This window comes from Pogona vitticeps, chromosome 1, assembly GCF_051106095.1.
Source record: "Pogona vitticeps strain Pit_001003342236 chromosome 1, PviZW2.1, whole genome shotgun sequence".
NCBI lineage: Eukaryota > Metazoa > Chordata > Lepidosauria > Squamata > Agamidae > Pogona > Pogona vitticeps.
The window spans coordinates 351234246-351250206 of NC_135783.1; the positions used below are offsets into that span (position 1 = coordinate 351234246).

Genomic DNA, 15961 nt, shown 5'->3' on the forward strand with positions numbered 1-15961 from the left:
TGATTTTTTTCCTAGTTGGAAGAGAGAGCCACTCGCGCCAAAGAACACATGAAAGACAGGGAGAAATTTTCTTTCTCGATGTTCAAATGGTTCGGGCAGTGTTGCCAGGAAGCTTTCTCCTACACATAATATGCAGAGTTTGGAAATAATTCATCAGCCATTAATGTTGCACTTGGTTATTTATATGGAGACTTTTTTGTATAGTTTTTTAGTTCTGTACTCTGTTAAAGAAGACTTTCAATAAAAATAGGTTTTAAGTATGTCACAAAGATTAAGTCACTATTTAAGTCATTGGCTGAAGATCTTGTTGCAGGTATCCATATGAGATAACTTGGCAATTTATGTCTGAAAGTTAAATGCCTGTGTGGCGTTTGCCCTCATGGCTCCTGCTTGTTAACCCAAACACAGAGCTTACCAGGTACCTCAGCACACCCTCTGATACGCTGCCACCAGTTGATCTCTTTTATCAACCTAGTTTACTTAGAAAAGATGAAGGTCCATCCAGTACTGACTTTTCAACAAAACAAGTTTATTAATTAAAGATGGTAGCTGGAATAATTCATAAGCATATTCTTCAAGGTTCATTGATCATTAATATTAACCTATATTAATTAATACACCCATAACAAAAACACCCTGATCACCATAATCACCCTATCTCCTGAAAAGGACAAAAAGCTGATCTCACAGCTATAAATACTCAATTATGCTACACACTACACCAGAACACAGACAGAGTTCTGACTCCTGTTCTCTGAATATGCCAGTCTCAGAGATTGGCAAAAGGTTATGAAGAAAAACCTCCAGAACACGGCCAGACAGCCTGAAAAACCTGCAACAACCATCGGATCCCGGCTGTGAATGCCTTTGTGAATACAAAAAACCAAAAACCTATTTTTATGTACAGTATTTCATGGATGTGTTTTCTAGAACTAGCTACTAGAAGGCGCCAGAGGCTAGGCCAAGGACAGTAAGAAGAGCATGTAATGTTTACAGTTCCTTTATGTTGTCTGTTTAGACAAAAGTATCATTGGGAGAGTATATAAAAACAATTACAAAATGCAGTTCATGGATAATGTTAAGAGTATCATAGGGATTAAAAGACTGTATAAATTGAGGCAAGTCTACAGGATCCAATCCAGCCTCGAGGTCAAAATAAAACTGAACAGCGAAGTTCTGTCCCAGAAAAAGGATAAAAGAAGCATGTTTAAAAATAAATATTATAAAATGTCCCAAGACTCTTGTGATCATTTTCTAAAGGAACCCTACATTTGGTATGCATGGCAGTCGTGGGACCTATTGCATGCAATTTTTCACAGATTTTGGTGCTCCCATCCATCTGTACAGTTCTGGACCCCAAAAAGCAGCTGCCACCCCCCCCCCACTGTGCACATAGTCATTCTTCTAGAAACAAAGAAGGAACCGAACCCAGAACTGCCTTTCTTGGGGCACTGTTCGATCATTAAAACTAGAGAGTCCTTCAGAACTATTCATCATGAAGTTTGGGGACATTGCATTAAATCACTGGTTCTTAACCTTGAGTTACTCAGGAGTTTTGGACTGCAACTCCCAGAAGCCCTCACCACCAGCCGTGCTGACTGGGGTTTCTGGGAGTTGCAGTTCAAAAGCATCCGAGTAACAAAGGTTAAGAACCACTGCATTAAATGATAAATTGACTATTGAGCTCAATATGAAAAGGGGAAATAAGTTCTAATTTTTTATGCTATTTGGGGTAGATTTGTTGAATTTGTATTAGTGAAAGGAAAGGGGAAAGCCTCTAAACAATTATGGAAAGGAAGTTTGTAATAAAAATATTGTTCAATGGGGTCCCATGGGTATGGGGTGCACGGTAGAATTTAGTGTATAGTAAGCATTACTATTTTTATTTTGTTATAGTAGTAGTATTTGTTTTCTTTAGAAAGGTATTCATCAAGTGGAGCTTTTTTTAAAAAAAACTTATTATTAAATAAAAAATTTTATTATTTAAAGAAACTTGAGACAGGTAGGGGAGCAGAGATATTAAAAAATAATCTTAGCCAGTCTTCCTACTGAGGTCAAGTACATATCCAAGCTTGCTACAAGCATAACACCATTTTTAATAGAAAATACAGTGGAATTATTTTTCTCTCTCTGCTTGCAGTAAGTCTTGAGAAAAATCAAGGAAACCACCCGGGGACTGTTATTTCCCCTTTTCTTTTTGCAAGAGAGAGCACACACCTGATTTCTTTCTCACCGATGGTTGTTCCTAACACATGCAGCTGCAGTCACTTAGCCTTGGTCTGTTGAAAGGATGCGGTTTGGGTTCTACAGCAGTAATTTCCAGCTTCTCTCTAAATCCCATTTCAGGAGACTCGGTTAACAACTGAACTATAAACAGTTGTGGGTATGGATGGAGAATTCTCACTAGAAAACTATTTAGACCATTGCACAACCCAGGTAAAATGAGGGCTATTGATCGTCGGAGAATAACGACATGTCTTGTTATTGCCTGATTTTTTTGGGGGGGATTGCCAGCTGTTTTCCTCTCTGGAACTTGCAAGTCGGATGCCAAGTGAAGATAATATAATGTCTGTATTATTTTTTATTCCTAATAATGTTGAACAGTTCTACAGTGTTACTAGTTAAAAGTAAACCATTGAAGCCATTCTCCAACTGCAGGCTGAGGCCGAGAGTATTGTCTAAACTCATATCTATTAACAGCCAGAGGTAAGATCTGAACTCAGAGCCCTCTTGCCCCCAGCTGCCTCTTGATGCCACACTGGCACCCGGTATTCTTCCTTGTTCTGAGTGCATTGAAATTTTCGTTGCACACTGGAATATCACCAGGGTAAGTGGGATTGATTCTGAGGTCATGACAAAGGGCTCCAGCTTGATGCATTTCTAAGTAAGGCCTGGCAGATTGAATGGCATTTACTCCCTAGGAAATCCAGATAAAATTGTAGCTGGAGATGTGAGGAGACACAGTGAAAAGGTGAAGGAACTGCTAACAATTTGGAGAGTAGTGGCTTGATCCAGCTATTACAGGAACCATTTCAATGTATATCTAGTTTACTGATCTGGGGACGAATAAGACATATGTGAATTCAACTGAATCAGGTTTTTATCCCCCTGTCCACTTTCTTCCCTGTCCAGTTTTCAAATCTCTGGGAATAACGTAGTACAGATTATCTTGACGTTCAACTCCAACAACACAGCCCTGCTTCTGAGTCTCCTTTCTCATTCCTCCGTAGCAGTTCTTTTACACTTCATTTTTCTGCTTTCTTGGCTGTACTTTCCATTTGGGTAGAGGACGGAGCTGAGGTACACAAAATCTTTTAGCCATTTCAATTCCCCCGTCGCCCGCATCCAAGTTATGCAATTCTTCTGCAGCTCTAGAAGTTAGTTGGGATCTATATCCGCACGAGTCATCCTGCAGCTCTCCCTGTATTGCTAGGCACCAAATGCTATCCGATCGAGACAGCTTAAGATGATGGGAACAGAGCCTTTCACTGCTCTTGTGGATGAAATAAAATGTGGCATATTATCTTGGTACAGATGTAGGCTGTAGCTGTATGGACAGGGAGTTACAGAAGCGTAGCTATTGTGCCAGAATTGTCAAGGTGTTAATAGGATCTCCACTTCTAACATAGCTTGCAACTAGATGGTCAAGCTGTGCCCGCCTGGATCATTCTAGAGTGGTTGTTGGGTACAAATTACAGAAAAACTCCATGTATAACCATACCATGATTTAATGGTTGCTGTGGGTTTTTCGGGCTCTTTGGCCGAGTTCTGAAGGTTGTTCTTCCTAACGTTTCTCCAGCCTCTGTAGCCAGCATCTTCAGAGGACAGCACTGTATACCATGATTTGCTTGCTAAGTTCATACTCCTGTGTTTTCATGGTATTCATTTTTCCACTGCTCTTGCTGCAAATGGATATATATTTATGCACTGGTTTTATTTCATACAACACATAGCATTCTATGACAAAGGCTCTTACAACTCACTTCTTTACCATCATTAACATTTCTTATTGTAGTACAATCACAAAGCACTATAATCAGCCGCAAGACAGTTTTCCACAGTTTATATGGTTTGTAAATCCACTGTTCACAACATCGTTTTCCAAATATTTCCAAAGGCACCACTGATGCTCTGTGTTTGATGAGCCTCGAGTTCCTGCAGTGATTGTGTCCATTTCACATTCTTTCTCCAGGAAAAAGAATCTTAGTCCAATTCTTAGTCCAATCTTCCTAGTGGAGCCGTAATACTGTATAAGCCCAGTGCCGGAATTTCACTTGACACAAAACTTTTTCAGACCAGAAATCTGGGTTCAGAAAACAACAGTACATAACAATAGTAGACTCTAAGCACCTGCTTCAGCGGCTGAACGAAAATGGATGCTGCCATGGAGCAAAATTCGATTGGCTGGGCTCTTATGTGATGGGAAGAAGTTGAGTGGTTTCTTACGGCTCAGGATATAAATCAGCGACTTACTCCGTTGACATATGTGCCTTTTCGCACCACAATTCAATTTTTTTTCATGTACCCTTAAATGCCCTGGTTCATATCCCCGGGGTGCATGTATCCCAGGTTGGGAATTGCTGCTCTAGATCAGTGCTTCCCAACCTTGAGTCCACAGATGTTCTTGGACTACAACTCCCAGAAATCATGGCCAGTGCTGAACACTTCTGGGAGTTGCAGTCCAAGAACATCTGGGGACTCAAGGTTGAGAACCAGTGTTCTCAGGTCACATTAAACAGCATTGCTTTGAAGTGTGGTGTGTCATTTGGGCGAATGGTTGCATCCGCCTGCAACGATCAAGCACACTGCGCTTCAGTCGACCCTGTTCCACTTAATCAAGACTTCCCTTCATTCTCTTTTAAGGGAAGCTTCTCATTTCTTAAGATCATTCAGTGTCTGGCTGACTGTCCCTTTGGTGAGGCTGCTTCTCCGTCTTGGGAAGCTTCTCTTCCGCTCATTTACGAAGGGGAAGGGAGACAAAGTTGTCCGTTTCTTTTACATTTTGGCTAATCAGCATAGCTTGGAAAGGGCTGATAGGTCAGCAACCATTAAAAAGGAATGCAAAACTTCCCTTCCCTCCTGCAGGGGAGTGGAAAGGAAGCTCTCCATTTCTCAAGACTGTTAAACAGTCTCAGCAAAGAGATGGCTGGACTTTAAGCAACGACAGCAAAAGAGTAGCACCTACAGAGACCGAAAAAGATCCAGGTAGGCATCCCCAGCAGGTGGAGCGGTTCACGCTGGCAAGTACGTTGTGTAAGCTCCCAGTCCAAACCAAACTGGAGGACAAAGGCTTGTTGGAAGGCACCCATGGCAATAAAGATGAGCTGTGCAGAGTAGCCGGGGAACCACAAACACACATCTGATCCGTTTCCCCCCTGCTACTGTCTTTCTAAAGGATGATCTTCTGTCAACTACGAGCACCCAAGATTACCATCCCATGTGCCCCTTTGCAGCTGACTTCCCTCTCTCCTCATCCCTGGAGGCAACCTTTCATTCTCAGCCTGATCAGGTCAAGGATTTCTCTGCAGTAGACCTCAGTTTTCTGCCGGATGAGTTAGACCTGGAGGGTAAGGAGGACGGTAGCAGAGGTCTGCTGGGAGAGGAAGGGGACAGTCCGCTGAGAACACAACGTTGTGGCGAGCCCTGGGATGATGGCGACCTGTGCCAAGGCGGGGACGAAAAGATGACTCGGACCTTGGCGGACTCCCCCGAGTCTCTCCCCATGACTCCGATGATGCCAGTGACCCCAGTGACGCCCACTTCCGAAAGTTCTGGCATTGTTCCACAGTTACAGTAAGTCACTCCTGGGGTTTCGTATTTCAGCTCCCTTGAGAAAGTCCAGGCCTGAAACTCTGGGGAACCTGTTCCCTCAGTCCCCTCACCTTAACAAAGGGTGACCCAGGACAGCACCTTCTCTGTGGCTGCTCCCAGAGACTCTGGAACTCCCTCCCACTGGAGGCCTGCCTGGCCCCATCTTGGCTGCCCGTCTGCAAGCAGGCAAATAGACCTTTCTCTCCAGGCAGGCTTTCCCTTCATGACTGACTGTCTGAGAGGATGTTTTTAAATGGATTGTTGCATCTTGCTGTGTTTGAAAGTGGTTTGGGTGTCGATTTTTCATGTGGTGTTGGTTTCCTTCTTTTTAATATTTTTGCATTTGTGGTTTTTCGCTTTTTAATATTGTCTTTTGATAACTTAAGTAGTCTTGGGTCCTTTTTAAGGAGAAAGGCGGGTAAGACTGTTTCAGATAAAATAAATAAATATTTCATCTGGAGCCTCTCCTAGCAATTTCCGCTTGTAAGTGCAAAAATATTTATTCCACTATATGATCAAAAACAGGGCTGGTATCCATTTGTTGGTGTTGTTTAGGTGTTTAGTCATGTCCGACTCTTGGTGACCCCATGGACCAGAGCACACCAGGCCCTCCTGTCTTCCACTGCTTCCCAGATTTGGGTCAAATGGTATCCATATCTCAGGGCAAAGTGGAAGGGAGATGATATCACTTCTCCTGGGTGCAGAATTTCATCCTAGTCCTGAGCATTGAAAAAGACAATGGAATATGCTTAAGTATTACCTGTACAATGTTTTCTGCTATTATCTTCCCTGTGTGGTCCTGTGTACAATATGTTGTCTCTTGTTTCCTCCCAGGAATATAGTAGCCACTGTAAACCTGGCTTGCAAACTGGATCTCAAGAATATAGCCCTCCATGCCAGAAATGCTGAATATAATCCAAAGGTAAGAAGCTCATAAACTTTTTGGTGCCTGCTTTTCATTTAGGAACCTGCTACCGTTCCTCCAGGCTGTCTTTTTTCAAAACTCTGGTTAGGCACCGGGTACTGAACTTCATAATGGAGCTACGTTAAGTAATTTCAGCCTTCTGTTTAGCGCAGAAGGACCTACTCCAAAAATCAGAGGCTGGACATGTTATTTTTCCCAAACATAATGGCTGGAGATTCGAGGAATCCTTCCACCCACCCACCCACACACAAAGAGTCATGTCCGAATCTTTGTGACCCCATGGACCAGAGCACGCCAGGCCCTCCTGTCTTCCACTCCGTCCCAGAGTTGAGTCAAATTCATGTTGGTCACTTTGATGACCCTGTCCAGCCATCTCGTCCTCTCTCGTCCCCTTCTCCTCTTGCCTTCACACTTTCCCAACATCAGGGTCTTCTCCAGGGTGTCTTCTCTTCTCACGAGATGGCCAAAGAATTGGAGCCTCAGCTTCAGGATCTGTCCTTCCAGTGAGCACTCAGGGTTGATTTCCTTCAAAATGGATAGGTTTGTTCTCCTTGCAGTTCAGGGGACTCTTGAGAGACTCCTCCAGCACCACCATTCAAAAGCATCAATTCTTCAGTGGTCAGCCTTCTTTATGGCCCAGCTCTCACTTCCATACATCACTACTGGAAAAACCATAGCTTTGACTATGCGGACCTTTGTCAGCAAGGTGATGCTTTTTAAGATGCTATCTAGGTTTGTCATCGCTTTCCTCCCAAGAAGCAGGCGTCTTTTAATTTCGTGGCTGCTGTCCCCATCTGCAGTGACCATGGAGCCCAAGAAAGTAAAATCTGTCTCTGCCTCCATATCTTCCCCTTCTTTTTGCCAGGATGTGATGGAACCAGTGGCCGTGAACTTAGTTTTTTGTAATGGTGGATTATACCTTGTCATACTGCTCTAACAGTTCTAATCGTGGATAATACCTAGACAAGATCATTAGCACAGTCATGCTAACTTGAAATCCCACTGGCGCAAAAGACAGCTTGCTAAGCAGTGTTAACGTCCGGGGGTGTTAACGTCTCATCTCTGGATCAATATTTTGGTTTATTCAGTGGACAAAGGAAATGCCAAACCCCCCCCCAAAAAAAACCCAAACAACTCATAGGTAGGGATTTGAAGGCAATAGGCATTTCTACATATGTTATTCAGAGCTTAAGAAACTTAATTCTTAGACTATAACTTCCAGAATCCACCAGACAGTTGTAGTCCTGAGAGGTAATTTACACAGTCCCTAATTTTAGGTAGGGACTGATATAGGAGCAAAGTGTACAAAGGTAGGAAATGTTTTTCAGGCTCCTGGCCACCCTGATGGTCCCGGCAGCTGTCCCTGCTAACTCCAGTGTCCAAACAGGAGGTTAATGCGCGGATCAGGTCCATCAGAAAAAATGCTTCTGATCCTGCGTGGTTGTCTTAAAGATTTAATGCCTTTCAAATCAGTTGGAACGTGTAAGAATGGGCTCAAGCTAAAAGAAGCCAGATTTAGGCTGAGTATCAGGAAATTTTTGGAAAAAATTAAGATTGCCTTAAGAGTAGCCATTGGTGAAATGTTAGCAGCAAACTGATGCAAATTAAAAAGTCAGTGTTGGCATTTGCTGTCATGAACCAAGTCACACAACTAGTGCACAACAGCAGATGCCCTGGGCTGGCTTCTTAACTTGCAGCAAGATTTGTATCTTGTGCTTGAAAAATTAAAAAATATCTTTCGCAAGCAGAAACCCCGAGAAGTATGTTCTTTCTCGGATATTGCCTCATAGCCCTGTTGGAAACTATTTTAATGATACGTTGTTGTGGTGGTGGTGGTGGTGGTTGTGGTTGTGGTTGTGGCTGTTGCTGTTGCTGTTGTTGTTGTATTTAAATAGATACGATTTTGCAGAATCAAACTGTAGCCGCCCAGAGTGGTAGAATATACCAGATGGGTGGGATATAAATCAAATAATAAATAAATAAATAAATAAATAAACAACTCTTGTTTACAGATTTTTAAATGGTATACCATCAGAATTTTAATCATACACTGGCTAATGCAATTATTGATTGCTACGGATTAATGAGGTAGTAATCAGGATTTTTCTGAACTCCAGAGATTTGCTGCTGTGATCATGAGAATCAGAGAACCAAGAACAACGGCCCTTATATTTAGTTCTGGCAAAATGGTCTGCACTGGAGCAAAAAGGTACGTGCAACAACTTAACATTAAACAGGATCCACCACCACCACCAAACCCCGCAAAGATGTAGCATTGTGGGTCCCCTTCTCTCAAGCTTAACCACCTGTTTAAATTTTACTCTCTGGAAGCCCTGGGGGAGGATGCAGAACCATGACAAATTATGGTTGGCAATTCAACACTTCCATATCATTGAAGACAGATATGGGTAAAGGGTACCCCTCCAGATGTTCTTGGGCTACAAATCCCATCCGCCTTAGCCAGTATACCCATTGGCGAGGAATGATTGGTGGCAGTTGTTACACCTGGAAGCCTGTACTTTGCCCACCCATCATTCAAGACATCCTTCAAAAGACAAAAATTTAGCTAATCGTGATTTTTAAGGCATAAGTATAGAGAAATTGAGCTGCCCCAGTTAATTGGGACAACTGAAGCATGTGAAGAATTACTATGTCTTTTGAGCTGGGAAAACCCTGATTTGCTTAAGACGTTGAGGGATGGATCTCTGTTTCAGCCTCTCTCTTTTTTAACGATCCCTGTGACTATGCAGTGAAGAACAGTCTCGGCTGGCAGCCAGGAAGTACGCCCGCGTGGTGCAGAAACTTGGTTTCCCTGCAAAGTTCCTGGATTTCAAAATACAGAATATGGTAGGGAGTTGCGACGTCAGATTTCCCATCCGGCTGGAAGGCTTGGTTCTAACTCATCAGCAATTCAGCAGGTATGGTACGCTGCCGTTAGCCGTGAAGGAAACAAAAAGTTAGTGGCTAGGGAGAGGAAATAAGCATGTACAGTATCTGCGGGATCAGAATCTTCTGATTCACTTAGCCATGGTCTCAAAAAAATAATAATTTAAAAACATTAAAAGAAAAAGCCTTGAAATGCATGTTTCTAAAGGTGAAGTTACCAGAACTAGCCACTAGGGAGAACCATGTTATCTATTGTGTTGGCTACAGAAATACTTTTCTGCGATGTCATTACAGAATAGCCCATTAGAGGGAGCCAGAGATCATATGGTGTACAGTGGTGCCTCGCTTAGCGATTGCCTCGTTTAACGATGTATTCGCTTAACGATGAGGTTTTATGAGCGATCTTGCGCTCCATTTAGCGATGTTTCCAATGGGGAAATTTCGCATAGCGATGTTTGGGACCATGCCTTGCATAGCGATGACAGTTTGGGTCCCCCTGTTTCGCCTAGCGATGTCCGTTTTCGCTATTTTTAAAGTGACTTAAAATGTTCAAAAACTGTTTAAAATGCTTGGAATCATTAGTGCACCTTGTAAAACCTTTGCAAACTTAATTTGGCTTTCTTCTGAGTCTTCGTTAATTTTTGGTGAATTCTTTCCCCCCATTGGAATGCACTGAACTGTAGGTTGGTGCTGGGGGTGCCCAGAGAGAAAGAGAGCCAGAGAGTCGCTTCCCTGGAAGAGGCGGCAGCTGCTGTTGGCAGCTTAGATGCGCTGTCCGAGGATGGGCCGGGAGTGAGCTCCGCTCTCAGGCATCAATCGGCGGCGGCTTGGTTGCTTGGGGAAAAGGGTCGGCAGCACACCTCGCTTACTGGCTCTCCTCTTGCACCCTCCATCCGGAACTGCAGCCTGCCTGCCGGCAGACAAGCAGGCTGGCTGGCAGGCTGCAGTTCCAGATGGAGGGTGCAAGAAATGCTGTCTTCAAAGACAGCTGGCAAGTGAGGCGAGGCTTTTTTTTTATTCTTGACACCAGAGGACGCGTGGTTGCTTCAAGGGGGCAGGAAAGGCGGGGGCCACAAACTATCAGCCAGCGGGCTGCAAATGGCCCCCGGGCCGCATTTTTGAGACCCCTGCTTTAAGCCCTATAAGTTTGATAGCTACATTAAAAATATAATTCAACAAATGCTTTGTGAAGGTTGGCTTATGGTTTAACAGCTAATACACCGCGTCTACTGTATTTCTGAAGTTGTTTTCACTGTTACAAAAATAACTACTCTTTTTTTTAATTGCAGCTATGAACCAGAACTGTTTCCTGGCCTTATCTATAGAATGGTCAAGCCCAGGATTGTATTGCTCATCTTTGTGTCTGGAAAAGTCGTATTAACGGGTAAGTGATGCACACCCCGCGAACTTTAGCTCCTGTGTGTTTTTCAGTGCAAGAGAGTGGAATAAAAGAAACGAATACAGGGGGAATCCAGTGCAGCCCCTACTGAAATGAGTGGACCTCTCTGCTTTAACTGCTTGCCAAAAATATTCTGTTTATTCAAATAAAATGTTTTATTTACTAAAAAAAAATATTGTAATAGGATGACAGCCTGCAGTCTTGGAGCACCTTTCTGAAATGAGTGGCTTTGTGAACATTCGTGCTGGGAGGAGATTTGGTCACTGGTGAAGGACAGCTCACCCCCACCCCCCAAACAATGGAGGAAGTCTCCTTCTTCCAGACTCGTGGGATAGGGCAGCTGTTGAGTCAACCTACTATGGAGCTGATGTGCAAAATGCAAAATAAGAGTGAGGATTTCCCCCCCTTAACAAAGAACCTGAATTTATCATTGAGAATAGCAATCGGTTTAAGAAGGGGGACTGTGAGCGCAACTACATTGCCCAAATAGTCTAAGAGTGTTATTGGGTATTATTGGGTTCATTCACGTCACATGTTCTTTGTGTCTCTTTCCTCAGCCCCCTAGGGTAGCCTCAATCGGACTGATTTTGGGCAGGAGGCTCACTGCTTTTTAAATGAGTTTAAATAGGCCCAGGGTTAGCACTTCAATCGGCCCATGAATCTGCCTGAACGCTGTCTTCATCCTAACTATCTTTTCCAAAGCTAATTATTTTTCTTTTGTTTTTTCTAAGTGGCATAGCGCTGCATCAGAGTTGCAAAGACAGACTCCAGCAACTATGAGGTGCAGCACTAAAGCTGAACAGTTTGTTTCACAGAGAGAGAGAGAGAGAGAGAGAGAGAGGAACAATTCGGACAAATAGGCACAATTCCTAATTTTGTAGTAGGACTGCATTCCACACCACCTCAAATGTCAGCACAGAGAATGCTCTGCCCCCTCCCCAGAATACAGTCCTTGAATCTTAGAACCGCAGAGCTGTAAGGGACCTTATGAGTCATCAAGTCCCATCCCTGAGAAGGAGGCCCCAGTGGGGAATCAAACTCCCAACCTCGGGCCCCGCAGCCAGATGTTTAAGCCACTGAGCAGCTCAATGACATGGCCATTCACACACACACACACACAAAACTGGTCAAAAAAAGGGCAAGGTACAGTAGAGTGATTTAAAACCAACAACCTCCAGATGGGTGTTAAAAAGAAGCAGTTCCTCAAAAAAAGTGAGATTTTCTCGTCTGCTTACAACAATGTTGTGTAGTTGGGAAATTCTGAATCAATTTGCATCGTGCTAAACTCAGAGTAAAAAGAGGAGTACTGTATATTGCAATGTCATTGCACCAGAGTGGCATGATGCTTGTTTAACCCCTGGATCATCATCACAGTATAATGTTCTCTTCCAATTCAAATAAAATGGGCCTCTCTCTAGCCATTAGAATAAAATCTGTAATCTTATTTTGCAAGTTAGTACACCAGATTCCAGATAGTATTTTTTTCCCCTTGGTGATATTCTATAACGTCTGACTTCTGGAATTATCCTGGATAGAGGAAGACAAGCCCTTAGCAACTAACAACATATTGACATGATTAAGCAACTGAACTGCAGCACTGTGAATTAATAACTTCCAAGTCGTTAATTAACTGCTCTACTCATGTCTTGCAGACTAGCTGGAATAGTTTCATGCACTGATCAAGTAATCTGATGCTACAGATCTTCTTTTCCTATTGCTTTCCTCTTTTCCTATTGCCTTCAACTTTATTTAACTGTATTGTCCTCTCTACTAAGACTTGTCTTCTTATATGTCCAAACTATCAAGTCTAACCCCCTGCTTGATGGAGGAATAAAAATCTGCCAGGGGGTTATCTATGTTTCTCTTGAATGCCTCCAGTGTTGGAGCACTCATCACCTTTCGAGGTAACTGGTTCCATTGTCGTACTGCTCTTACCATTAGGAAGTTTTTCCTGATACTCAACCGAAATCTGGCTTCCTGTAAATTAAGCTCGTGGTTGCGTGCCCTGTACTCTGGGAAGATCGAGAACAGATCCTGCCCCTCCTCAGTAGGACAGCCTTTCAAGGATTAGGCTTGATTTGATCTTTTTGTCTTTATACCTTGTGGTTTTATTTACATTTATGGCCTTCTTCCTCACTACAGTTCTGGCAAATATTCTTAAAGCTAACTCTTTGTCCTAGGTGCCAAAGACCGTTCTGAAATCTATGAAGCATTTGAAAACATCTACCCAATCCTGAAGGGCTTCAAGAAAGCCTCTTAATTTTTGTGTGACAAATTGTAAAGCATGGATAGGTTTGTATATGTTTTATTAGGTCTTAGACAGAGTACATAGTAGAAATGTTCAGATGATGTGAAAAAAAGTGTAAAAGAAATATGAAACAAAGAACAAGTTTGTTAAATTACTTTGTGGGTTTGAGTTATCTGGAAGTACTGTTTAAATTACATTGAAGTATTACATGTTCTCAATTTATTTATTTTTTGTTTAAAATAAAGAAATTAAACATTACTGTGTTGGTTTACTTAGTGATAAAAAGTTAGATATATTGATTTTTAAAATCTCAGATCACAACTCTTAATCATGGCTTGATCTCTACATACTTAAGAGATTAAAGATATCTTGTCCTTTTCTACTTTATTTACTTCTGAGTATGATAAATACTGCAGTTCTAGACAGTGAAGTGAAAGCTGCTTTGAAAGCACTAGGAAAAAATGAATCACCAGGGATAGATGGAATACTGATAGAACTTGATTCTATCCAGGAATATCCAGGATAGAATCCAGTTCTATCAGTATTCTATCCAGAATTCCATCTAGGATTGCCACAGGATTGTCAAAATCTTAACACGAATATGCCAACAAATATGGAAAACAAAACAATGGCCCACAGCCAGGAAATGTTCAATATACATTCCAGTCGCCAAGAAAGGAGATGCCAAGTGATGCAGTAACTATAATAGCATTGCTTTAATTTTCCATGAAAGCAAAGTGATGGTCAAGGTGCTCCAACTAAGGCTTTTTAACTTATATGGAGTGAGAAATGCCTGATGTTCAAGCTGGATTTTGAAAAGGGCCGTTTGTTTGGTCCTAATGAATGGTATATATTATTACATCTGTGTCAATAAGTACTTTAAGCACTCAAAAATCTGAAAGCTCTAATAAAATTTTTCCAAAGTATTAATAAAATGAAAATTTTAAATATTTATAGAAGCCAAGTATTTATTATGTTGTTCTTATGTGCTGTCAGGTTGCCTCCAATTTATAGCAATCCTGTGAAAGGGCAAACTTCAAAATGTCTTGTCACCAGCTGCTCTGCTCAGCTCTTGCAAACTCATCTGTGGCTTCCTTTAGGAAGTCAATCCATTTTGTATTTTGTTTTCCTCTTTTCCTCGAACTTCTTTCCTCTTATCTGTTCCATCCATATACAGAACTTATAATATGGAAAACCAGGCTAGATTCAAATAAAGTAGGAGTGAAGATGAATTACGTAGCCACACATGGATAATCAAGTCTGCAAGCTGTCATCTGGAGCATATCATTTTTGTAAGTTGATGGTGCTTATTCAGAAAAAAACAGCATCAACCGCAAACGTGGGGTGCGGAAAGGGGCTGTAGACAGAAATGGACAGGGTGGAAAAAGAACAGATATGGTGGAAATGGCTCTCGTGCTCAACATCTACTTGAACATGCACCCACCTAAATAAAAGTATGGTTGAACACAAAAGCTTGCACACTTTTTCCATTATTTTGTTGTTGATCCAATCTTCTGCCACAGCTATCTCACAACCTCTATCATTTACCATTAAATATCTTCCGTATCTTGAAATACCCTTATTATGGTCCACATCAAGCAGAGGAAACTTGACAGCACATAATCTGTTTCCCTGAAAATAAGACCTCACCTGAAAATACCCTAGTAGGATTTTTCAGGGTCCTCATAATGTAAGCCCTACCCCAAAAAATAAGCCCCCATTCAGTGAAATCCCGCCCTCCACCCTTGTGCAGCAACCAGAAGCATGGCTGTCTTTGAATAAATGTTGATGGTTGTACATGAAAAAAATAAAACATCCCCTGAAAATAAGCCCTAATGCATTTTTGGAGCAAAAACTAATATAAGACCCTGTCTTATTTTTGGGGAAACACGGTAGCATAACATGCAGCTTGATTTAGGCTACTCCGTTATCACTGGCTGTAGAGGCTGGGTTTGGGGGAAATGAACTGCAGGACAGACGAGAGGGTCAAATGTTTTCCTCACAGGTGGCAGCCGCCCAGTTGTTATCTGAATGTCCGGTCCCACGGTTGCTTGCCAGGGGCCAGGCCTGACCGGAGATGCCGCCCAGCAGCATCTGGAGGGGAAAGACGAAGGATCCTCCTCATGGCACCTTGAAGACTTAGCAGGTTTCACCTGGGGAAAGCATCTGTGGGTTGCAGCCTGTTTCCTCAAAGGCACACAGGCTACAGAGTCCACAAACATTTCTGTCTCATAAAACACGGCAGTGCCACAAGCAGTGGTGGGTTTGGAAGCGCTCACATTTTATTTAAATTTAATTAAATCAAACAAAGTAAAATTATATATCTGTACACACACACACACACACACACACACATACATACATATACATATACTGTACACATATACATATAATTTATATATATAATGAATGTGTGTGTGTTTCGTTTCGTTTAGTCGTTTAGTCGTGTCCGACTCTTCGTGACCCCATGGACCAGAGCACACCAGGCCCTCCTGTCTTCCACTCCCTCCCAGAATTGGGTCAAATTCATGTTGGTCGCTTCGATGACACTGTCCAACCGTCTCGTCCTCTGTCGTCCCCTTCTCCTCTTGCCATCACACTTTCCCAACATCAGGGGCTTTTCCGGGGAGTCTTCTCATCTCATGAGATGGCCAAAGGATTGGAGCCTCAGCTTCAGGATCTGTCCTTCCAG

At 42.5% G+C, this 15961-nt stretch overlaps 1 protein-coding gene across 1 annotated transcript; it reads left to right on the top strand.

Annotated features, from left to right (window-relative positions):
* The first annotated feature begins 1826 nt into the window (after positions 1–1826).
* On the top strand, positions 1827–13499 carry TBPL2 (TATA-box binding protein like 2). Its single transcript, XM_020815909.3, has 7 exons — positions 1827–2436; positions 5396–5793; positions 6646–6733; positions 8854–8945; positions 9487–9654; positions 10912–11006; positions 13202–13499. Exons 1-7 carry the CDS (start codon positions 2386–2388, stop codon positions 13279–13281), a joined length of 972 nt encoding a protein of 323 aa, XP_020671568.3. The 5' UTR covers positions 1827–2385; the 3' UTR covers positions 13282–13499.
* Positions 13500–15961: the final 2462 nt, after the last annotated feature.